The 25,948-nt window shown below is 37.9% G+C and overlaps 3 protein-coding genes across 3 annotated transcripts; all 3 read left to right on the plus strand.

The window, feature by feature from the left end:
* The first annotated feature begins 358 nt into the window (after window positions 1-358).
* tbc1d17 (TBC1 domain family, member 17) lies at window positions 359-11,735 on the plus strand. The gene is given in 17 exon segments (XM_081377856.1): window positions 359-405; window positions 1,084-1,179; window positions 1,362-1,439; window positions 3,498-3,615; window positions 3,706-3,892; window positions 3,985-4,138; window positions 4,141-4,353; window positions 4,436-4,561; window positions 4,657-4,760; window positions 5,553-5,647; window positions 5,734-5,850; window positions 5,946-6,046; window positions 6,117-6,216; window positions 6,306-6,403; window positions 10,514-10,630; window positions 10,735-10,821; window positions 10,899-11,735. Coding segments are annotated over 17 exon segments (2,004 nt in total). The 5' UTR covers window positions 359-378; the 3' UTR covers window positions 11,085-11,735.
* Window positions 11,736-15,243: 3,508 nt separating this feature from the next.
* On the plus strand, window positions 15,244-18,258 carry ccndx (cyclin Dx; the record flags this gene model as incomplete). The annotated part of the gene is made up of 4 exons (XM_081364678.1): window positions 15,244-15,453; window positions 16,433-16,648; window positions 17,296-17,616; window positions 17,695-18,258. The coding sequence occupies 4 exons, from the start codon at window positions 15,244-15,246 to the stop codon at window positions 17,836-17,838; spliced, it is 891 nt and encodes a 296-aa protein (XP_081220804.1). The 3' UTR covers window positions 17,839-18,258.
* Window positions 18,259-18,718: 460 nt separating this feature from the next.
* Window positions 18,719-25,948, plus strand: nucb1 (nucleobindin 1). The gene is made up of 13 exons (XM_081371904.1): window positions 18,719-18,835; window positions 19,164-19,287; window positions 19,385-19,492; window positions 20,335-20,467; window positions 20,576-20,679; window positions 22,258-22,443; window positions 22,572-22,662; window positions 22,742-22,800; window positions 23,051-23,143; window positions 23,744-23,833; window positions 23,941-24,114; window positions 24,365-24,491; window positions 24,630-25,948. Exons 2-13 carry the CDS (start codon window positions 19,174-19,176, stop codon window positions 24,716-24,718), a joined length of 1,368 nt encoding a protein of 455 aa, XP_081228030.1. The 5' UTR covers window positions 18,719-18,835; window positions 19,164-19,173; the 3' UTR covers window positions 24,719-25,948.

Here is a 25,948-nt window from a genome sequence, read left to right on the forward strand (position 1 = left end):
TATAATCACACGTGACATTAGGAAAGGCCCCCAAGTCGGTCAAAAATTTATTTAGGAAAAAATTCCACAAACAAAAATGTAACCAATTCATTTTGAGGGTTTTATTTAAAGTAGAGAAATCTAGAAAATCAAGGCCACCATTTTTAAGCGAATTTTTTAAAACAGATTTACGAATGTAGTGCACACGATTCTTCCATAGAAAATTAAATACAATATGATCGCACAAATAAACAAATGGCTGTCAGTGCAGCGCCAAAGATACGTCATGATTTCTGAGTCTCTGATTGGCTGATGAGGAGGTGGGCGGTGTCATCCAGAAAAAAAAAACGGAAGTGCGATTGTTTTGGTCAATCTCTACTTGAACACACAGGGGGAGGAATGGAGGCGAAGCAAGAGAGTCACAAGGTAAGTAGTGATAGTGTTTGTCAATAATCTCAAGTTTAGATCGACGATGTCACATGTGACATTATACTACCCAAAACTATATATAACGTTACTGATGTTACCTTTTCACGCATCTATTGTCACTGGATAAGACAGTTTTCCACAGCTGGAGCTAGTTAGCGATAGCTCTGACTAGTGACTGACTGACGCTGTTCAAGCCTGACGGTTTAGTCACTGTCAGGTCTTTATGATGGACTGATTTCAAATACCACAGTCGCTCATTGGGTAACACGTTCAGCAAGGCAAATGTTTTGAAGGACGTTAACTTACTGGTTAAACCAGTTATCTGGAGAGATATTGCTCATAACGAAAAACAATATTATAGATAGCTGAATTGACACTACCGCTTTCTCCCTGTGATTATTATCTGTTGCTGAGCTGACTTCTGAAATAGGCTAAATCATTTGTAACACGCTGAATTATCAATCCATTTAAGTGTATTAGGAAATGTACTCTCTCTATATATATTTTTTTTGGTGGTATTAGGGGGAAAAAGCCAACCATTTAAATGATTTAAATCTGTTTAGTGCTGTTGATATGATCAAAACTGTAGGATCGTATCTTAACATCTTGTTTCTATCTATAGCTTTGGTTGGCATTCCTACTGTAAAAGTGTGATTATATTATGTCATTCATCAGCTGATCTTTGAGAAGGAGGGAGTTTACCTCCACACCAATGCCAAGAGGAGCAATCAGGACACAACCATCCCCGGCTTTATCCGGATAGTTGAGCGGGTATGGCAAACAGACAGTATCAGGATTATCAAATGTTATTATTAAACGCATGTAGTATTGTATAATATATTATTAATGTTGTTATATATTAATAAATACTTTTGTCTTTAGGAATATCTATTAACAACATTTACAAAACCTGAGAGTATTTAAAGGCTGTTGTGATGGTTAAACTCTTACAGGATGGAGAGCCGGCACTAGAATGGAGCCCTGTTGAGGATGATGGGAGAAATGCTCCCGCTGTCTTCTACACCAAAAAGGTTGGTAAGAAAATGACTAGGTGTTCTTCAAGCACAGGAACACTCACGCTGTGTCTGAAATCGCATACTGTCTGAGTAGGTACTACATTTGAATTTGAACTTGGCGAATGGCGACCATTAAAAAGTATGTTCTATATATGAATGTGGGTAGTATGAATGAAATGCGGACGTACTACATCTGCCATGTTACTGTCACGTGACCTACCAGCATCAATTGAGTTGCTTCGCTTCCATTCTTAAATCCTCTCCTGTGGCCTCATGGGATATTAAAGTATCTATCGAATGCGCACTTTAATATCTCACTGAAAGTAGTAGGTCATCCTTTTCTCCTACTGTTTTTCGAATATGTTGCGTTTGGACATACTACTCTGTTGGCAGACTGTTTTTCACACATTATATAGTAGGGAAGTTTGCTCTTCAGCCAGTTTGCTCTTCAAAGTTTAAAGATCACTTGTCACATGCTCAGTTAAGGTCAATATTGAACTTCATGTTCAAAGAAAAAAAACAAATGGGGAAATTTTAAAATCGTGATTTGCAGGCCTGGAAAAGTCATGGAAATAAAATCCTAAAGGGCATGAAAAACTGACGGAAATTAAAATGTTTTTGTCTTACTGGAGATATTTAAATCTCTTTAAATCTCTTTAAATCTCTTTTTAAGTCTTTAAATCTCTATAAAAGTAAAATTGTAAAAAAGTAATATTGCCATCAAGAATAACTGTAAAAGTCATGAATATTTAACCAAGAAAGTGGTGAAAGCCCTGAGAAATGATTAAAGTCCCCCTGTGGTGAAAATCAAGATTTTAATGTTGTTTATATGTTTGTGTGGTGTTTTTAATGTGCTATAAGACAAACCATGTACAAATGCATAAGTCAACACCATTGCTAAGTATTTTCTCCTTGAAACTGCGGTGAACCAAAGACAGTCTCAAAAATGTGGTTGAAATCTCTGGTGTTTCTGCCGTCACAAACTACATTGTAACGAATCTCGTCAATCGTGATCGTCAACAAGTGGCTCTCAGCTGGTGTGAGTGAATGGAGGCGGGGCTAATTTACATATTCATAGAACTGCCTATACAAAGTGAGGCAAGCGTGTAGAGTTGCAATTGAGCTATTTTAAAGGGGTGGTTGATTATGATTTCATTTTTCTAACTTTAGTTAGTGTGTAATGTTGCTGTTTGAGCATAAACAACATCTGCAAAGTTACAATGCTCAAAGTTCAAAGCAAAGGAAGATATTTGCTTGTAAAGAAACCGTTTTTTAAGGACTACAACAAAAGGCTGGTACGGCACGACATTCCTCCCGGGTTAGTGACATCACCAACCCCAAAATTTACATAAACGCTGCCCCTGGGAACATGCAGTCCATGTTGAGAAGAGGAAGAATTGTTGTTGTCGAGCACATTTGAAAGTCAGCTCAAGCTGTCGCATCCGTCTTTTCACATGCAATACAGTACGTAACACAAATGCAATAGCATGTCACTCTATAGACACAACAATTCCAACATGAGCGATTTTATAGATTACCATGACAGAATACGCTAATTGAAGATAGTTAACTCCACTGAAAGAAATTAATACTTAATTTTAGCACATTAACATATTAAATTGATTAAAAAAAATGTGACCGTAACAAAAGATTTCAATTTAAAATAAAGGCTGTTCTTTTGATCTTTCTATTCATCGAAGAATATTGAAAATTTGCATCACGGTTTCTACAAAAATATTAAGCAGCGCAACTGTTTTTAACATTGATAATAATAAGAAATGTTTCTTGAGTTTCAAATCATCAGATTAGAATGATTTCTGAAGGATCATGTGACACTGAAGACTAGAGTAATGATGCTGAAATTCAGCTTATAAATTACATATAAATTCCATTTTAACAGTCCTTAACAGTATTTTGAATAAATAAAAAAATGCAGCCATGGTGAGCGTAAGACACTTCTCTCAAAAACATGGAAAAATCTTACTAACCCAAAACTTTTCAATGGTATTATATGCCACCTAAACCTCTGTTTCTCTCACTCTTAATCTGTCATTACATTCTGTTTCTTGAAAGGATGGCGAAGGAGGGGAAGAGGAAACTAAGTTTGACCCAGGCTATGAGCCAGACTGGGCCGTCATCAGTAGAGTCAAGCCGGACAGACGGCAGGAACTTCCACCGGTCAGAGAAACAGGTACTGTGCTAAACTGGTACTTGTCCGATGATGTACACTTGCATTTTAAACATGCTTTCACAAAAGTTGATGTCCTCCATCTTTTGGCAGGTCAGTGGGGCTCATTCTCTCTGCCCCTGTCGGAGCTGTACTCCCTTCGGCGGGCTCGCTTCTCTCTGGGAAGAAACTTCTTGGTTCTGACCAGCAGAGGGGGCGATCCTCTCCCACCCCTGCATTTCCGTCGAGGGGGCACTAGAGAGCTGCTGAAAGCCATGCAGCGTTACATCAGACTGGCCCCGTGAGTGGCATGCTAATATCTTTTTGCAACCATCCCTTTTGCATTTTAGTACCTATGTATTTACATACTCATGTGACACATTCTGCTCTAAGGTCCCCGATGGATGGTAGGCTCTTCCTGGCGTACCCACATGACTCTGGGGCTCTGTCGCAGTCGTTTGATGAGCTGCACCTATTTGATGATACCAGTGCAGACCTTGTGTCTGTAAGTCATATTTATTGTGTTTTTAGTGTGGCTAAAGCCATAAGCACGGGCCTGTAAACATGCCATCTGATTGGTTGTATCTACAGAGGTTCATTCAGGACCCTTACGCGACCACATTTGGGGGCTTCTCCAAAGTGACTAACTTCTTCCGGGGAACACTTAGACATCCAGAGTCGCCCCACAGTAACCGTTCACCTCAGGACGCCCATTTCCCACATCTAGCTGACGAGGAGCCAGGCTTTGAGCTCATTACCTGCGTGAGTCTCAGTGGGTTCTGTCTGTCTGTCTATAAATGTTGATTTAGTGTGTAAACATGAAAAAATATATATATTCCATCAGGGAGCGGAGCTCGGTCCCAGACCAGAGGTCAAAAGAGGTAAGCCTCTGGATGATTGGGATCAGTTTTTGGATCCAGAGGGCCGTGTCACAGATCCACAGAAGGTCAAGGAGCTAGTGTTTAGAGGGGTGTGTCTATGTTTCACTGATCTTTTCTTAATCCTGCTTACATGCCACAAACCAGTGGAGTTTCCATTAAATAAAAACTTTTCTGCTTTTTCTAGGGCATTGTTCCATCTCTGCGGAAGGAGGTATGGAAGTTCTTACTGGGGTTCTACCCCTGGAACAGCACAAGCAAAGAGAGAGAGGAAATCCTTAGGGTCAAAACGTAAGCTGAACATGTTTTTTTTTTTTTGTCTCAAACCATAAAGATGTCCAAGTTTACATGCTGTATTTGTTCTCTCAACCCAGTGTGAGCTATTTGCAGCTCTTGTGGTTTCCTGTGTCCTTTTTCTTTAGTATTCTCGTGATCACTTTAGACCTAAGCTTAGCACAGGATATGCACACTGCTGCTCAAAAGTTTGGGGTTGGCAAGATTTTTTTTAAATGTTTTTGAAAGAAGGCTGTGCTCACTGCTCACTTGATCAAAATTACAATTTATAACAATTTAATATAACTGTTTTCTACTTTAATGTAATTTTGACAAAGCTGAATTTTCAGCATCATTACTCCAGTCTTCAGTGTCACATGATCCTTCAGAAATCATTCTAATATGCTGATTTGCTGCTGAAGAAACATTTCTTATTATGAATGCTGAAAACAGTCTTTCTGCTTAATATTGTTGAGGAAACTGTAATTTATTTTTTATTTTATTATATTTTTTATTTTATTTTATTTTTCAGAATAAAAAGAACAGCATTTGAATGTTTTGTTTAACCTTATAAATGTCTACACTGTCACTTTTGATCAATTTAATGCATCTTTGCTTAATAAAAATATTAATTTCTTTTTACATTTTTTTTATTACTAACCCCAATCATTTGAACAATGGTGTATATGCATATTTTTACCACTTTGAACTTGTACCCTCTTTTCAAATATTTCTAAAACCTCTAAAAATCAATGTAAATTACTCTATTAACTTTTATGAGATGTTTCCATTCGTTCTTTTCCTCTTCAGGGATGAATATTTCAGGATGAAGGTTCAGTGGAAATCAGTTAGTGAAGAGCAGGAGATGAGGAACTCTCTTTTCCGAGGATACCGAAGCCTCATAGGTACGTTCAGCTGTGTCATAAATCTTACAGCAAGTCTAACTGGTGACTTTCTACATCTGATTTGCTCCTACTCTCTGATATGACAGAACGGGATGTGAATCGAACAGACAGACACAATTCCTTCTTTTCTGGGAACGAGAACCCAGGGCTTGCTCTGCTCAATGATGTACTGATGACATACTGCATGTATAACTTTGATCTAGGTATGTGCAATTCACTCATGTCGTTTTAATTCCACCTACCGACCACTAGAGGATGCTGCTATCTCACGTCATCACTCTCTCACTTTGCCCTGTAGGTTATGTCCAGGGGATGAGCGACCTTCTGTCTCCTCTCCTCTTTGTTACCCTGAATGAGGTGGAGTCCTTCTGGTGTTTGACAGGCTTCATGGATCTACTGGTCAGTAAACGCTCTTGTTTTTCATTTGTGTGTTATTCAGTTCATGCATTAAGTCTTTCTCTGACTTCAGCACCAAAACTTTGAAGAGTCTCAGGAGGCCATGAAACAGCAGCTCCTTCAGCTCAGCCTCCTACTGAGGGCACTCGATCCAGAGCTGTGTGACTACCTGGGTAAATACAAACACACATTCTCTATAAATGTAAAAATAAAATCATGGTGGCATGATCTGTTTAATATTTGTTGTGGTTTTCTCTCCCAGACTCTCAGGACAGTGGTTCGCTTTGTTTCTGTTTCCGATGGTTACTGATTTGGTTTAAGAGAGAATTCTCTTTTGAAGACATCTTGAGTCTTTGGGAGGTAAGATGAGATAAATGAGTTAATTGTATTTCTATGAATTATGTAGTAATTTACATAAGTAGGTATAAAGGTGTTTTTCTACTGAGGTGTATGTTACACAATAAATATTGTCATGCACAAAAAACAACACCACATTATTAATGTTAAATTAGGGTAAAATTGCTCTTTTGTAAACTCAGATGATGTCACTGTCTCTTAAAGGTGCAATAGGTGATTCTCTACAGATTTTTTTTTTGTTATGCTGGTTGAAAATCTCCTCATATCCTGATACCAATTGCTATGTGAAACGGTCTAAATGTATTTTTATAAATGTATATCATCTATGGAAGGCGTAGGACCATATAATGTAAATCCAATTATTATATTTGGTCTGAAATGAAACGATATGATGTCCTACCTGCCTGTCAAAGTTCATTTTTACATACCCTCACACAGCCTGTTCGCGCAGACATCATACGTCATCAGCGCGCTTCATGCTATGCAGAATACAGGCAGCGTCGGTCATGGAGCACCACAAACAAATAGCAGCCACCGGTAGTTTCTCCAAAACAACAAGCGTGTGCTGCGTTCACCCCATGACTACCGCAATTAAAGGAAATAATTAAAAATTTAAATTAGCCCATGATTTTCTCACCCTCAAGTCATCCTTTATGACCTTCTTTTTTCAGACGAATACAATCAGAGTTATATTAATAAATCTCCTGGCTCCTCCAAGCTTTATAATGGCAGTGAATGGCCGTTTATGTTTTGAAGTCCATTAAAAGTGCATCTATCCATCATAAAAGTGCTCCACACGGCTCTGCGGGGGTTAATAAAGGCCTTCTGAAGCGAAGTCATGCGTTCGTGTAAGAAAAATATCCATATTTAAAACTTTATCGACTAAAATAACTAGCTTCCAGAAGACGGCCGAACGCATACTACGCAAGTCGACTTACGCCACAAGAGTAACCAGTGACGCATGTATGACGTAGGATGTAGGAGTAGCGTAAGTTTAGACGCCTCTCGCGGTTCAACCAAACAGGGCTGGGCAACAAATTCAAGCTCCTCCGACATTTCTCTTTAAAAATTGTCGTTTTAGACTTCTAATTCGTGACTGGTGTTTTGTTTTGCTCTATCCTCTGCGCTTCCGCGTTGGTCATTACGTTAAGGCTGATTTATACTTCTGCGTCGGACCTACGCCGGAGCCTCTACGCTGTAGGCAACGCGTTGGTTTTCATTTATACTTCTGCGTCATTGTCCGCGTTCACGCGCGCAGAGGGAGCATGTGAAACCCGAGGGAGCGGTCCTAGCAGACCAATCACAGCGTTTGCGTCCGCGTAGAGTTGACGCGTTGTTACAATTTTGGAGAGGTGCACGTCAGGGTACGCCGAAGGGTACGCGCGCTACACACAGCCTACGACGTAGCTACGGCGTAAGTTCGACGCAGAAGTATAAATTGGGCTCTATGCATCAAGGTCAAGTGTTACTCTTTCGCTGTAAATCGATGTAAATGCTCTTCACTGAATAACGTTTTTGTAACTTTAATAAGGATTAACCTTTATTGAATTTGTACAGTGAAGATTATAAACACTGATTATTTCATTTGTAGCTTTGTTCTATTGTATTTATTTGTATGCTTGCTTGTAGTTGAATTATTATTATTTTTTTATTTTTTGACTGTTTGCTTGTTTTTTAATAATCTTTGATATTATCTAATCTTAGTAGTTTTAGCTCTGGTATTGAAATTGGAATTGAGAATTGTTAAATTTCAGTGGTATCTAACATTTTTGGTGTCATAACTTCATTTATTACAATACAAGGATACAATGCATGGGTCAAAAACAACAAAAAATACTATTTTATTTATGTATTACTTTGTGGTGGGGCCAGTGAAAATGGAATAATTGAAATCAGTGAATCGAATTGAGATCTTGTGAATCCATATCGAATCGGGACATCTGAATCGATACCCAGCCCTAACTTCATTTATGTTCATATTCTACTATTTTTAGTAGGATCAAGTATTCTGTATTTATTTAGATAAATCAAGTATTGATTAAATTTATTATTTTATATTATTATGTGAATGTAAAAACCAAAACACAATTTATCATAAGGCGTTTTTTTTAAAATGCACACTATAAATAATCATCATAAATAATATGTTTATAAATAATTTGAATTCATATATTTTAGCATATTAAAATGACTCCAATATATAAACCACAATACAGCATGTGAATGTACATAGTTTTCTGTAGTTAAATTAGCTTTGAGGTGATTTACAATCAAATATTACATATTAAAGAGGGGACATTTTTGGGGACAGGGACACGTTTACTTACTGGAGTAGGATTTTTCTCCATCTCTGGTAAGATCGCAATCATGATGATAAGCGTGTTCATTAATTATTAGGGGTGCAAAGGATTGCAGTTGATCTGTGATCCATACGGATCAGGCCCCACGGTTCGGCACGCATGTGATTCGCAAATTAACTGCTAGTTTAACCATAATACAGTGAAAGTTTATCATTTGGACGTGTTTTGTCTTGCCAATTTACACATTCAAACGATTTTAAACGCAAAAGAAGAGGTGAAAATCGGGACTGCCGAGAAAGAGAGAGGGGAGAGGAAAAGGTGTGTTTCAGACAGCGCTCGAACACCGAATTGATTCCTCTTTTGCATTTACTTGCGCTTGAACGGACACATACACACAAAATTATGTCAAAATACCCATCTCCGCAAGTATTCTCTCGTTTATATCATAAGTGAACAGATGAGAAAGAAAGTGAATGTGTGTCAGTATATTCGGTCTTAAAGGTCCCGTATTATGCCCCTTAGTCTCTGATGTCCCCAGAGTGTGTATGTGAAGTTTCAGCTCAAAATACCCAACAGATCATTTTTTACAGCATGTTCAAATTGTCATTTTTTGGGGCTCAGAAAAACGCGCTGTTTTAGTGTGTGCCCTTTAAATGCAAATGAGCTGCTGCTGGACGACCCAGGGGGCGGAGCTTCATGAGCTCGCGCTCAGTCTGTCAGGACAATTTCATCTCACGGAATGATGATAATATCAGAAAATCCCAGTAACGGCGTTCATTTCGAGTCGGACAATAATGCCTACAGAGTCAGAGTGCTGTATAGAGATGAAACCGGTATGGTTTAGTAGTTTAATTACGGTTATTATAACGTATTTGTCATCTGCTTGTATGTATCCATTATTTATTAATAGCCTACAAGTCTGCTGTCTGAATGATGATCAATTATACTGATGAGTTTAATAAAGTTTATTGTACATCACACAAAAGATGAAGCTTCAGTTTTACTTCAGAAAATCACTGTTAGAGCTGAGTAAACACAGTAAGTTATAAGAAGTGAGCAAGTACATAAACAAATTTCGGTAGAGTTGAGGGAGCATTCCTGTGGGCGGAGGTTAGTCAAAAAAACGGTTTTAATGACGTCATTAAAGAAGGAAGTAGAGGGATGTAGTCCAAACAAGCCGTTCGTTGTAGTCAACTTCTGTTAAATAAAATATCTCGCTTGGCATTGAACTTTGAGCTTTATAATTTTACAGATATTATTTATACTCTAACAACAACATTACACACTAACTAAAGTTTGAAACATGGGATCACGAAGAACGGGACCTTTAAAGTGACAGCAGCCTAGTATTCCTGCTGTTGTCTGTGTCATTAATGTTAATAAAATAAAAAATACGGCTTTAACAAAGATGAACCTATATTTAATTTCTACAGTGAACAAATAGTGTTATAGTAAGGAGAGCAGTCAGGAGGAAAGTAATGACGACAGCTTGTAGGATAAGTGTGCCGTGTAAAGTGTGAGAACCAAGCAGCATCTCCAGGTGCTCTCTTGAGTACCAGACAATACTTTAGTACAAATAGTTCAAATATTGTATATATCAATATTTTCAATTAGCTTTTAATGTGTAAGTATCATAATTGATCATAGTTTATTTTTTGCAATAATTCTAAAGCCTATGAAAAAATCCTATTGGGTTTCTGTCGAGGGAACCAGTGTAATGCTAACTTCCGGGTTGGCCTATAAAAATACGTCATCACTGCAGCACTCTATAGTTTCAGTTCACAATAATGAGACTGTTTCCCATGTTTTGCAGGTCCTGTGGACTCGTCTGCCTTGTGAAAACTTCCACTTACTTATGGCCTGCTCCATTCTCGAGTCACAAAAAGGGGAGCTGATTGGTTCAAATCATGATTTTAACTCTATACTTAAGGTGTGTATGAAGGCATTTTAGCCCGTTGAGACGTAAAGCGGAATCAGGAAAATGACGTATAGAGTAAGTTTGTTGGTTTATTCTAAGTGTGTGTGTGTTTACAGCACATTAATGAGCTGACAATGAAGCTGGATCTGCAGTCTGTACTCTGTGGAGCAGAGGCTATTTATTTGCAGCTGGCACACTGCAAGGTGAGATGCTGAAATGCTATGAAAAATAACCATTGTCATGGATGCTACATAATGCTTACTAACTGCTCCATTCTCAGGAGCTGCCTTCAAAGGTGCAAGAAGTTATTGGGCTGCGTGTCCCATCAAGCTCAACAGAAGAGAGTCCCGACTCAGAGACCAGAGCACAGGACACCCTTGTCGCTCATTCAGAGGCCAGAGGAGCCGCTTCCTGCCAGCCGTTTAACGGGCAGATGCCACAGCGCCCGCCTCCTACGTACCCCTAATTCCACAAGCTGATCGGCAGAAGGGGAACAGATGATTTTAGCTGAGATATGATGATGAATATTCCAAAAATGATGATTGTATTTATAAAAGATGGTGGATGTAATTCAGAGATTGAAATCTAGATCTGCAGCAACCTAATAAAAAGGAGATCAGCTGACTGTTTCAAACTGTACTTTCCTAAGAAGGGCCGAGTATTTTCGACATGCTGTTCAAAGTGATGTGTGGATGACTTTGGGCATTGCAGACAAAGTCACAGAACAGAGAGAAATCTGCTTCTAGTGTGCCTATTATAGTCGCAGCTCATATTTTATCGGTTAATATTTTATGCATTTATGAGCATTAGATATCTAATAGTTTGATCCACTACTTGCAGTCCTGAATTCCATGTTACTCCTTGTGTTGTATGATAATGTATATTTGTTCCTTTCTTGTAATGTTTTTTTTTGTCTCTCCCTCACTCACTTTTTCCTTTCTTTACTATTACCGTACGCTCAGTGACAGCTAGAATATAATGCTTTGCACTACTAGTTTGCATGCACTGTAGCAAGAGCTGTCATATTACATATTTTGTTTGTTTTTAACATTACCCATTTTCATACAGCTAAAGCATCTATAAAATAAAATAAAACATTGAAATTGAGTTCATGATATTTGAGTTTGAAGTATTGTTCTTTGCCAATGCCCATTTTATTCTTATTCCTTGCCCCATTATATTGGTTCAATATAAAATAATAATAAAAAAAAAAATTCCAAGAGATTTTTTTTATCTTAATCACATATGTATTACATTTATTTAAAATATTTATTATTATGTATCTTAATACCAATGTTTATAACCCCTTACGTTTTTACCTACCTCTCTCTTTCAGATTCTCACCCGAATAAGCGGATAGATCACACTTCATTATTTAGAGGATTACAACAGATCATCCAGATAAAAAAAAAAAAAAAAAAAAGTCTTGAGAGAAATTAACTGAGAGATAAGAACTTGGAGCACTTGTATTTAGAATTTATTAATGCAAGAATTTATTAATAAACAAAAATTAATTTATTTTGTTTAGTTAGTAAACCAAAAAATCAATGTTTAGAGTACAACGATGAATTAATAAGCCAGAAAATCTTTTATTTCAGCATATGTTTTTTTTAAACCATTTAAATTCTGTCTGGCACAGAACGGCATGGCTCACCACCAGTGCTGTCGTCCCACAAACAAACACATTCACACACTCCATCAGCAGGTGTCTGACTGGGGTTAAAAGATCAGGGTAAATGGGGTCACTGTTGCCCACTGTCCTACCAAATGAGCTGGAAAATGAGGGGTGGAGAACCACGCCTCCTTCTCGCCGTCCTGCTCACTGCTCTTTCTGCTGGTCGTCCTCCTCTTTTCTCTGTCTGTCTCTCTCTCGCCCTCCCTCCATTTTCCCACTGTGTTTGTTTGAATACAGCTGCAACATATGAATTTAGCATGGCTTAAACAGCCCTGCGATCTGCCACCCTTCTTTGTCTTGTACACAAACACACTTTTACTCCTGAGACTCATCTTGTCCCTTTTACGGCCGGCATGACCTCGCTTTATGGGGAACAGAAAAAAAGAAGAGTGCCTCATTCAAAATCAATCCGCTCTGAGTTAAGCTCTAGTTAGTTTTCAAGGACTAAAGCAGCTCTATGGTGTCTGAGTGAAGTCACTCTTTGTACATTTGAGAACTTCATCGGTTTTTAGAGGGTTATTGTTGTGTGATTGTGCCAGTTTGGCCAATATCTCATTGGACTGAGTTATATTGGACTCCTGAAGTTTCCACATTGTTCTGTCCTCTTTTCACACAAATGAAGGTAGAGATGAATATGTTCTTGAGAAGTGCTATTGAGAAGTGAACTTGTGTTATTACTTTTCCAAATGTCTTGACTTTATAAAACAGCCAAAATAAGTCATATTTAGGAATCTGAAAATTATTATTATTTTTTTAAACCCAAGGGGGTAAGTTCATTTGACTTGGCCCAGGCTAATGTATACTCATGTTTAGAAAACCTCAACTTTTGCCATTTGAAATGTCCAGCCACCTGTAGACACGATGACAAATCCAGTCCACTTAAACGTGTCCTGCTGTGACTGTGAGGGCCATCCAGGAGTCGAGTGTGAGCGTGTGAAGTGTGTGTGAGTGAGTGGGAGCAGAAGGCCAGGCACTGGTGTCTGACAGTGATTTGTATAGAGAGACAATACGGCTCATTGACCTGCCGGCTCCACTGTCTGTTGCACATACCTCGCCCAGCCCTCCCATGAGGACTCACCGCTCTTTAAACAGGACACCAGATTGCCACAGGCCCAGGGAGGGGCCGAGTGTGTGTGTGCGCTGTGAGATGGAGAGACATAATGGGAGACTAGTTGCTTTGACAATGAGATTCCACAGAAAACAGGGGGGTGACAGGGTGATTAGGTGGCACGTGAGTAAGTGTGACTTCAGTTCGACGAAAACAAAAGTTGTACACTCTCCAGTTCTAGCCATCAGTCTCAGTCTCTGTATCAGATTTCAAAAAGCTTCTCCATCTGCTCTGAGCCTGATGTCATTTCAGACCTGGAAAATCAGGTGTTCACTGTTTCTTCAGTTTTGAGGCTTCATTACATATTCTAGACAAGACAAAGTAAGTCTTCACATGATACCAAAATCCAGAGCTAAAAACTGAACATGTTTTTTATGTTTTTAATGTCAGCACTTCTGACATATATAGGGCCTGAAACTCTTGAACCAGAGTTTCCCAAATTGAGGTTTGCAAACCCATGGGGGTTCATAAGTTAATAATTAATTGAATCATATAAATGTGCAGTTACATACAAAATCTGAAATATTTTGCTTTTTTTTTTTTTTTTTACCTGCATGTCATGTGACCAGCATCTGAGAACCGTGAACATGTGCATGTGTTGTTAAATTATTAAAATATTAAATGAAAATCTCAAATTTATTTTTAGTAAATATTTTAGCTCAAAGGGGTATTGCAGACAAAAAGTTCTGGAATCCTATTAATATTATATAAGTTCTATTTTCTTTTAACTTGTTTGCAAATGTTTAACCCTTCAAAATACTATTTTTAATAATATAATACAGGCTAATAACGTTATAATAATCAAAAAGATAATTTATAAAACTAAAAAAAAATATTAATATGAGGTGGTTTGTAGTTAATGATAAACTTAATGTAAAAAAAAAGTAATCCATAAATGTAAGAAAAAAAAAATGTTTTTTTTTTGTTTTGTTTTTTTACAACATGGGTAACTGGGTTGAATGGTTGAGCTTTAAGTTAATCATTCAAAATGGTGTTTCATTATAATTAACTTAATATCAATTCAATACATTAAGTCAAAATTATGTGTGATGTGGGACAGACCAAAATCACAATTCCCAAGAGATACAGACACATACAGACACATTTGATGTATTTCAAACTCTTCTTTACGCTATAGGTTAACTTTATGGTAGACAATATTTTGTGCCTCTAATGCTAAAGTTATGAGACACTTAAGAATGTACCATATTTGTGGCTTGAGAATTCTTTAAAAGCCATGACCTTCAACAACTAGCAGGAGTTTTTAGGAGTCAAATACATCAAAGTTCATGAATTACTGCATATCTTTATTCGATATATAAATGTGTAAATTTAATCTTTATCTGATACCCTTCACTGTCACCAACATCACGTCTTATTGTTATTCATTCCCATTGTCACAGCATGGTGATGACCTCTTTCTCTCCCCTCTCTCTCGCTCTCTCTTTTCTTCGCTCACTGACGGTGACAAGCTGTTGCCGTGTCCCTCTGGACGACTCCCTCTCTCTCTTACTCTCTCTCTCTCTCCACCTGTTGATGCCATTGTTGCTCAGCCAGCATTGTGGTCGTTTAATTTTTTACTCCACTCATTTTACACACCCCTCTTTTATTCTTCACTTTATTCATCACCAGTCACCCTTTCACTCAGGGGATATATAAGCAGACTGAAGAGAGAAGGCGACTGAGAACAACATGAGAAACAGACACTCACCAGCACACATTTAAACTTAAGCACTTTAAAGAGCACAAGGAAGTTGGCACTTACTCTTCTACTCGGGACCAAGACTGGTGAGACACACTTTGGACAACTTCAGTATTGGACCACAACTGCTGGCAGGAGTGATGTCGGTGTCTCTGTGGTGTGAGGAGGAAGAGGGCCAGGACAGGACTCAATCTTCAGTCCGAGCCCCATGGGACCCCAGCGCCTCCGGGCTGAGGGTTATTCAGAGACTTCTGCAGTCAGAGGAGAGATACCTGCCGTCTCCTCTCTACACCTCTCTCATCCAGAGAGAACCACAGCGCAGAGAGGAATTGGCCAAGTGGACCATGGAGGTAGTTCTTGCATGCTAAATACCAAAATCCAGTTCTTAAAACACTAGAAAAGGTTCTATATAGAACCTTAAAGGGTTCTGTCAGGCGCTTCATATATTGAACCTTTTATGGATTTAGCTTTAATTAATGTTAAAACTGTTAAACATGAAAGCATCATGCAATCATTTAAGATATTTCTCCTTATGAACCTTTTAGGCATAAAGGGTTCTTTAAAATTGAGTCAAGAACTCTGATCCTTTTTTTACTAGCTGTGTATTTAATACCAGTCATTTTATATTCTAAGCGCTTTTCACAAGAAAGGTATAAAAGAGGGTCAGAAGCTCCAGGGTTTTCCAAATTGTGGTAAGGGTTAGGTGAGTAAAAAACTAATAATTAAATAACCAAACATGTCAAATTAAAATAATAAACCAATCAAAATAAAACACTTTTGAAACTGGCCAAGTGGAACATGAAGGTAGATTTGGGGTTTTATGAAGATCTGTAAACTATTTAAAATGGTTTGAAATATATATATATATATATATATATATATATATATATATATATATATATATATATATATATATATTACAATTAAAGGGATGGCTCACCTAACAAATAAGTAGAAAAAATATATTTTTGAATAATGTTTCAAATGTTTTTGTCCAAATAATTAAAAAGTCAATGGGGTCCAAAACCACACTGGCCCCTATAGTGATATGGACAAAAAAAACCCTGCAACAGTTTTAGGAATATCTTCTAATAAAGAAAGTCACACCGGTTTGAAACGACATGCGTAAAAGATGCGTAATTTTTGTGTGATTCATCCCTTTAAGAAGAAATTATAGTTCTTCAGATCAAGATGAATGATACTAACAATAATGACAGGGACACAGTTCTACAGTCCAAATGTTTTTTCAAGTCCGGGACATGTTTGCTCTGACTGAGGTTTTTTTTATGTTGCTCTTGTTGTTTAAATCATCCATCCCTCTTTTAATAGGTGTGCTGTGAGTGTGACTGCGATGAGTCTGTATTTCCTCTGGCTGTCTCCCTGTTGGATCGATATCTGTCGGCCACTCTATCTCTGCCCGTCTCTCCATCCTGCCTGGCTGCGGCGTGTGTCCTGGTGGCCTCAAAACTGACAGAAAGTGACACAGTTAGTGCAGACACCCTCTGTGCAGCAGCAGAGTATGACTTTCTCTTATCAAATCTGCGGGTGAGTGTTTTCACCATTTGAAACTTTTTAAAAAAATCTATCAAAGGTCACTAATGCTCAATATTATGCACAATGTCTCTAAAGTATGAAACAACAAAATGAAATATGTGAACCTGGACCACAAAACCAGTCAGCACTGGTATATTTGTGGCAATAGCCAACAAAACATTGTATGGGTCAAAATGATAAAAAAAATGTTTATGCCAAAAATCATTAGGATATTAAGTAAAGATCATGTTCCATGAAGATATTTAATAAATTTTCTACCGCAAATATATCACATTTATTTTTGTGAGTGGATGCAGCAATATTGCCAACAGAAATGGACAACTTTAAAGGCAATTTTCTCAATGTTTTGATTTTTTTGCACCCTCAGATTCCAGATTTTCAGATAGTTGTATCTCTGGTAAATCTATCTTAACAAACAAACCACACATCAATGGAAAGCTTATTTATTCAGCTTTCAGATGATGTATAAATCTCAATTTCAAATAATAATTTACCCATAAGACCCAAAGGTTTTGTGGTGTCCAGGGTCACATATAATAAAATAAATAGTGTTATATATATATATATATATGCATAAAGAGAGAGAGACAGTATAAGTCTCTGCTTATGCTTATTCTGCTATATGCTTATTCCAACAGGAAATGGAGCGTGTTGTCCTGGCGACTTTGCGATGGGATGTGGCAGCAGTGACCCCTCAGGACTTTATCCCACACTTCCTGCGCACTCTCGGGGAACTCAAGGGTGGCGACGTGCGCACGGGAGACTTTCTCGCAACGCTGCGGCGCCACAGCGATACACTCGTTGCCCTGTGTGTGTGTGACTCGCGTTTTCTGGGGACACCTCCGTCACTGGTTGCTGCGGCTGCACTGAACTCTGCCCTTCGGGGTTTAAGGGCCAACGGTCCGGGAGAGTTGAGTGTCATGACCTCTGCCCTGGCCACACTCTGTCAGACCGATGTGGTAAGCAAAGCTCTGCTCGTGTTGGTCTGTGTCTGTCTGTCTGTGACTGTTGTTGACCGTCTGCGCTTCTGCCAACAGGTGGTGCTGCAGTGCTGCACTGAGCTGATAGAAGGAGCTCTCAGGGAGAGACTGAGAAACGGCGCACAGGGAGAGAAAGATGCGGCTGATAGCGAAGATGAAAGAGCCAGCACCCCCACAGACCTAAGAGAAATAGACTTTTAATACAGGGTTCATTTATGAGTCATATTTATTGCATCTCGCTTCTATTTATCAGTAAAACTGATTTAAACACAATGTGACGTTTAGCCTAGGCTATATCTTTTGTAACTTCTGAAGTGATCTAATTTATAATGATTTTTTTTATTTATTTGTTTAAGGGATTGCGATTTACTTGTGCCATATTTATTACTTCTATTGCCATAACTGTAATTTTGACTTTTTATGTATTTCAGGTTTATCCTTTTCACTTTATGTATTACATTTTTACATTTTATAGTTGATTTATCATATTATTTATTGTGTGCACATTTTTATATTTAATTTATTTTGTTTGTCAGTGTTTCAGCCTGTATGTAATCAAAGTGTTGGATAAAAATGTATATCTATTTTTCGAAGTTATTGAAATAAAGTGTCTATGTTTGCACACTGGTGTGCATTTCTCAACGTCTATTTAACATGCAAGATGAAAAGAATCAAAGAAAACGTGCAAGATCTTGGTCCTTGCTCTTTTAGAAAGTTACTGGCATAATAATAATAATAATAACAATAATACAATAATAGACACTATTATAGTAATATACACTATTGTTGTTATAGTTATTATAAATAAAAAATAATATAAGAAATAACTTTTATTATTAATTATTATTATTTATTTATTTTTTTACAAACGAGTTGATTTGTTACGCGATACTTGCATTACATGGATGTCATGATTTTCCGAAAGGTTTGAATGAGCCTTTTTGGTAAACTGGCTTAATGGAATTATAGAAAAATGTATTACATTTATAATTTTAATAACAAACAGTGTTACTATACAAACAGCTACGGCGAATTCATGTTTGCACCTTTTTTAGTCCATGGTTTGCGCGCAAGTAGCGTCGCGTTTGGATTGCGTCATAATCCATAGCCGCAGTTTTTTAAGCAGCAGTGCTGAGTAATTTGTTGGCGTCATCATAGCATAGGATCACTCACCGCTCAAACAGGATCTAACCCTGTGGTAAGAGAACTCGCTGTTTATTTGATATAGACTAAATAGGACCAAACGACATTACAGACAGCTGTAACGTTAGATATCTGTGGCGGGTTTTTTTTCTCAAAAGTTGGTTCTGTTGTCAAACGTATTCAGTGTGTTTTCGCGAACTGCCATACAGACTTCCCTTATTTGGCTATTCTCTGTCGTCGTGATCGATGTGTACTTGAACATGTGTGCTTAAAGGGACAGTTCTCGCAACAAAAATATAAGCTAACGATTCTGCAGTGTCGAGGTGTTCCTTTAGGGTGAAAGTGAAGGCTGGCTAATAAATGTCCATCTGTGCATTTTCAAGATATCCAAGGATGACAGTCGGGTTTAAAGGGTTGATTCTTCTGTCTCTGTGTCTGGTGGTGTGGACAGTGCCAATAGATCGCAAACAAGAGCCCCCTCAGGAGGAGAAACCAGAAGAGAATGCGGTAAGACTGGTCTCAGATCAGGAGCATGTCATGTGCGTTTAGCATTTAGTTCAGAATTGACATGCACTCTTGTTTATGCTGTATGTGTATACTTCAGGACACTGGTCTGTACTATGACCGTTACCTCAGAGAGGTAATTGAGGTGTTGGAAACAGACCCTCACTTCAGAGAAAAACTCCAGACGGCCAACACAGAAGACATCAAGGTAAACCACACTCTCTGTGGAGCACAATAGTAAAAAGCCCACTCATCCTCTCCATAGAGTTATAGATATCCTTCAAGATAGATTTACCATGAGAACAGAGATTTAGGCAATATCATATGCTTCTGTTGAAGTAAAGTTCAAACTAGTCGGACACTGTACTCTCACAACCAACTTCTGTTGGTTTATATTTTCTATATATTTTATTTTAGCTTAATAGCTCAAACCTATTGTATTTTATATTTATAATGTATTGTACTTTTATTATACAAGGGACAGTTCACCCAAAAATAATTTACTTACCCTCAAATTGTTTCAATCCTGTATGATTGGATAAGAAGATATTTTGAAGAATGTGGGTAACCAGACAGTTGAATGGCCCCATTGACTTTTTTCATACAATGGAAATCAATGAGGAGCGTCAACTGTCTTGGAGTGATCTTCTTATGCGTCCAGCAGAAGAAAGAAACTCATACAGGTTTGAAACAACTTGAGGGAGAGTAAATGATGACAGAATTAAAAATTTTGGGTGAACTATCCCTTAAAGTCAGTCATTTACATTTTTTATGCAATTTGAAATGTCTAGGTCGTCATTACCTAATGAATAGCACACAGTCTTGTAACTTGTCTTTTTCTTAGATTTTCATACTTTTTTTTACTTGCTACAAATTTAAGTTTGTGATGATGTGATTCATCTCAGCACTGAGAAATCCCTCTGGAAAAAATTAATAGGGAAAATACAAATGTGGCTGAAAATGTGTTGAGCTCTGTTACCTTTGTGCTTTGTATAGTTTTATAACTTCATCTGTAGTTCAAGTCTTTAATGGAAAGATACTCAACTTTAGAACGGACGCCTCAGTAAGGAGCTGGATTTGGTGGGCCATCATGTGAGGACTCGACTGGATGAGCTGAAGAGGCAAGAGGTCTCGCGTCTCAGGATGTTGCTGAAGGCAAAATTGGACAGCACCAATACGCAGAGTATGTTTATGAATTACTCAAGTGATACTGATGAGCAAGAAAATCTGTTGATTCTGTTGATGTGACTCCCACGCTTATGTACACACAAATATTTTATTGTGATTGCAGGTGTTCAGATGGATCACGCCTCTTTGTTGAAGCAGTTTGAACATCTGGATCCTCATAATCAGAACACATTTGAGGCCAAAGACCTGGAGCTGCTTATCGCCACAGTAATGCCCATCACTAACATTATGCTACAGTTGCACAGAGAGATAACAGACCCATTTGCCTCAAATTAATATTCCACAGTAAATTAGCAAAGCCCTTACAAATTACATAAATTAAAACTGTAAAATAAAATACCTAGGAATACAATAAAATTAGAAAAGAATAATACATAACAATTAATACAAAAAAAACAAACACAAATACTGTATTATTGTTCCAAATATAAGATGACCCTGATTATAATACCCCCCCCCATCCTTTTTCAAGATGTACCTTCAAAAAGGCTGTTTGATAAAGAAAATGCTTTTATTTGGAAATAATTTTCATACTGCATGTGTTTCGTATTTAATTTTTTGTATTGAAAGTATGGTGAATACTGGTAAAACGTGCCAATGATCAAAATAAACACTTTTTGGCATACCATAAAAATCACCTGTAGCCCATCTGAATTATATAACAATTAGGCTCTCCGTCTCGTAGTGAAAGCCATGTAGCCTACCAAAATTTCATCAAGAGTAGTTTAAAATCTGGGTACCATTTCACATTTCAGTTTGGTCGCGCAAACATGAGTCACGCGGTTCTTAGACGATAAGGTTTTCTTAGATAGTTTGCGTTTTTAAAACTCTATTTATGCACTCGTGATCTTCTAGCAGTACAATCTGACACACCGTATTTCTGGGCACACTTATTTTATTTGTATTTGGCGCCACCTATTGTTGTGGGTGTATTATTACTGACATGTAAATCCATTCAGCGTTATTAAACACTCCAAAATACAATTGAAAAAAAGAATAACATTCTGAATGTGTGGAAACTCAGCGATCTGAAGGCGGCTCGATGTTATCAATGAACAGTTCCTCTGTCAGAACAAGCAATCGTGTCTATGTTTGTAGCGTCTGATGGTCATGTGTACATAAACACCACTGATCCTTCGGTGAGCATCCGTTATAAAACACTCAAAGTACATTAATTTTGACACCTACTACGCGAATATATGAACTCATGCAGAAATACAATGTTATAGTGACCAGTGACCCGAGAGCACACATACATGGTTTGTTTGCGCATCAATAATAATGGGCTCGTGTATGCCTGATGTACAACTCCTGTGTCACTGTAATCTTCTTTACCTTCATTACAGTCGTCATCCATCAAAACTTTTTTTTAACGACACTGGTTTTCTATATCCAACTGAAAGATGTATCCTAACACCGTTCAGTCTGTATTTCACACAGCAAGATGGGAAACTGCTTGGGCTGCTCCGAAACAATCACAATACATATGAGAGATGTGGTGCTTTGTTTAAAAAAATGTATTTAACATATTAACATTTCAATTAATTAATTCTAGTAATAACTTAAAATCAGTGAGGCCCCCTAGTCCACAATTTGAAAACCACTGGTCTAGAATATAAGACGACAACTTTTTTTTTTTTAGATTTATTTCGAAGAAAAAAACTTTGTCTTATATTTGGAACAACACGGTTATAAATAAACTAAATAAAAACCTTAAATGGGGGGGGGGGATGCTCAGCTTAACTGTCTGTAGAATCATACGCATTTGTTTTGTGCTTTTGTCAGGCCACTAAAGATCTTGAGAATTACGATGCGGAGCGCCATGAGGAGTTTAAGCGCTACGAGATGCTGAAAGAACATGAGAGGAGGGAGTACCTGAAGAGTCTGGACCAAGAGAAGAGGGAGAAGGAGGAGAAGCGAATCGAAGAGCTGAAAGAAAAGCACCGGAAACATCCGAAAGTTAACGCTCCGGTGAGAGGGATGAAGAATGGGAGATGTATGGATAGATAGACTGAGAAGAGTTGTATCCGTTTCTGCTTACTTCACATTTTCTATTAGTAAAGCTTTCTTCTTTTATTCTTTCCTCACCATCCATTCAGGGTAGCGTGGATCAGTTACGGGAGGTCTGGGAAGAGACAGATGGGCTGGATCCACAGGAGTTCAATCCCAAGACTTTCTTTAAGCTCCACGGTTAGTCTTTTTGTCCTCAGTTAGACCATAAGCAGCCGTTTTGCAGGCTCAATTGATTGAATAGCTTTTTCTCTCCTAGATTCAAATGGCGACGGTGTGTTGGATGAGCAAGAGCTGGAGGCCCTCTTCGCTAAAGAGGTAATGTTTGACATTTGAGGTTGGTGAGTCATGACAGTCTGTTATTGACAGTGACAGAAGCCTCTTTTATGCTGTAATCGAGTCAGCCGGTAAGGCTCTAGTGGCTGTCCTGAGTAAAACATCCTCAGCATTGGAATCCATGATGACAATTTTTTGATAAAGCCATAAAAGCATAACAAGCAAATATCAGTGCAAGTGGCTATTATCTCTTCAATGTGTCCATCTTTTCTTTTCTTTTTTGCTGTCTTAGCTGGAGAAAGTGTATGATCCCAAGAATGAAGAGGATGACATGATGGAGATGGAGGAGGAAAGGCTGAGGATGCGAGAGCATGTCATGCAAAACGTAAAACATTCACTTTCTTTCTCAATCACTCTTGTTGAGTGTGTTTGCATGTACAACAAAACACTGAAAATGACCAAATTCAGCCATAAAAGCCGTAACGCTATGTAAACTTATTTGGAAATTTGATACATTTCTTTGATTTTGCTGTTTAAAATGTAACCATTCAATAAGCCGCCAAAATGTCAGTGCAAAATTGATAATCTGCAAAAATGTGTATCTGCTGATTGTGTTTAAACTATTTATAACTTTTATCTGATAAAAGAAACACTGTTCAGAATTGCTTTATAGGTTGACAGTTTAAGCGTAACTGGTGTAGTAGTATGTGTGTAAATGCACTCATTGCCTTTATCGGCCATTCTCAGACTCTCCTTCAGCTTTTTAACACTTTCCCAATGTGTGGAGCAGCAGTGACTCCATCTGTCCTGTTCCTTCAGGGTGCATGAGATGAAGAAATAGTCATTCTTTTATCTGGCTTTAAATACTCAGTGCCCTAATGTCTTATTTTTTTAATTAGTTTCTTCAGTTGGCTTTTACATACCAAACCATAACTGCTGAAATAGGCTTTCCCTCCCCCTCTCTCACTGCTTCCTCACACTGCAGGTAGATATCAATCATGATAGGCTGGTCAGCCTGGAAGAGTTCCTCAAATCTACAGAGAAGAAAGAGTTTAATGAGCAAAAGGAATGGCAGGTTAGAGCCAGATTTAGATGCATGTCTGGATTCATTATTCTGTTTTTACATGGCAGTGTTTTGTGCCAACTCATTATCTTTCTACACTCTTTATGACTCAATTTAAGACGCTGGATGATACAAAGCCAGTGTACACAGAAGAGGAGCTGCAGCGCTTCGAGGTAGAACTTCGGGATAAGGAGGTGGAGCTTGGCAGAAGGGCAGAGAAATTACAACAGGAGCAGGAACTTCTCAAAGAGAGAAGCAAAGCTCTAGAAGCACAGAAACGAGAATATCAGCAGGTAGGTAGTTTTATATGTAATTTAAGTTCATATTGGTAAATTCCTTGGGTTTTTTGTATGCGTTTGTGTAAAAAATACATAAAAAAAATCACGTGTTGTAAGTGAAAGCCAAAAAACCTTAATGTTGAGCCATACCATACTAAACATTTTTTTTAAATGGATCTTACAACATCTGTACTGCATATTATTGTATTTTTGGCATATTTTTTTGGATGCCTGAGAGCTGAGAGCTTGTTTTACTTCTAATCAGGCAGTAATGGAGATGTCACAAAAACAAAAGGAGCAACAGGCAGTGAATAGACAGCCTCCCTCGGGTCCTAATGGAGAGCTCCAGTTTCAAAATGAAATCCAGAAACTAGCAAATGAAGACAGTCAAGGTGAGACGAATGAAATTAATAGTCCATGATTCAGCCTTTGGTTATAACCTTAATATATATTTTTTTAAAAACTGATTATATTAACCATTTCAGGGTAAATGTTTCATCACAGTAAACATGGCCTGTTTTGTCTTTTAGTGGTGAAAGTCCCAGTCGATCAGAATGGCGATGTTAAGAATAACCTGCCAGCTGAGCCACCACAGAATCTGCCTCAGCACACCTCCTAACATACACACACACACACACACACACACACACACACACACACACACACACACACACACACACACACACACACACACACACACACACACACACACACACACACACACACACACACACACACCTAACTGATTTGAACTTATCTAGAACTTGCCTTTTAATTGTCCATTGCACATACACAAACAAACCTACTGGCTTATCCTAATCTGAAACTCAGCATACCATAACCAGACCAACACATATGAACAGTATACACTCCTCAAATACTTACTAATGGTGTTTTCTGTTTCATCCTCAACCAAATATGCTCAAATCCCTAATACACTGGCATCATAGAGCGTTCGCATGTTCCCTTCTAAAGAATGGCATATTAATATTGGATGTGTGATTTAGTTTGGTGGTAGTCAGGGTTTTTTCCCCTTAAATATTGTTACGGTTGCCCTGGTTTCAAGGTTTACGGCCTTGTTTGCTTTTGGTATCTTTTTAGACTCTTTTGAAAAAACGTGGTTCTTTTCTGTGTCAGTAAAACAAGGCTTTCTGATTTTATGGTTTCTTTCAGACTGAGACGAGCGCAGACCTGTAAACCAAACATTAAGAGACCGCAATGTGCAATGAATCTGCATTTTTGTTAATGTAATATAAAATCCCAATTATTTTATCACAGTGTTTTATTTCTTTCATTTAATAAAGACTATTTAAAAAATATGCCACTGTTGTCAGATTTTGAATCCTGCAATGATCTATTGCAAAGAAAATGTGGTTTTCTGAAAGGGATATTTCAGCCAAAAATGAAAATTCTGTCATTTACTCACACAAACATGTATGAACATTTTGTCGAACACGCGCACACACAAACACAAAAATATATTTTGAACAAATTTAATCGTTAAACAAGATTGGGCCCTTATTGACTTTCACTGTATATCCAGAAAACATGCTGGTGACATTTTTCAAAATGGTTTGGATTGACATGAGGGTGAGTAAATGACAGAATTGTCTTTTTTGGGGGGGTAAACTAACTCTTTTACTCAACTGATACTTCGAGATTGTAGTGTTGTGCTTTCCTTTATATCATGTTTAGATCACTGTGATCTCCAACAAATACCATCAAAAGCATTCATAGGATGACTCGACCCATATGTTTCCAAACTGAAACTGTCCAAATGTCAGTTTCAGCTGTTCTGCATTTCTCCTCCAGTAAATCAGTTTGCGCCTCTCTTGTTGTGACATCGGCA

The sequence above is a fragment of the Scardinius erythrophthalmus genome, assembly GCF_964197995.2.
Source record: "Scardinius erythrophthalmus genome assembly, chromosome: 1".
NCBI lineage: Eukaryota > Metazoa > Chordata > Actinopteri > Cypriniformes > Leuciscidae > Scardinius > Scardinius erythrophthalmus.

Bases quoted from the DNA above. Each gene is read 5' to 3' on its own strand.
- nucb1 (XM_081371904.1), top strand. From the start codon at position 19,174: ATGACAGTCGGGTTTAAAGGGTTGATTCTTCTGTCTCTGTGTCTGGTG. The intron at 22,444-22,571 runs GTGAGAGGGATG...CCATCCATTCAG, and splicing joins ATCCGAAAGTTAACGCTCCG to GGTAGCGTGGATCAGTTACG. The intron at 24,492-24,629 runs GTGAGACGAATG...TTTGTCTTTTAG, and splicing joins AGCAAATGAAGACAGTCAAG to TGGTGAAAGTCCCAGTCGAT.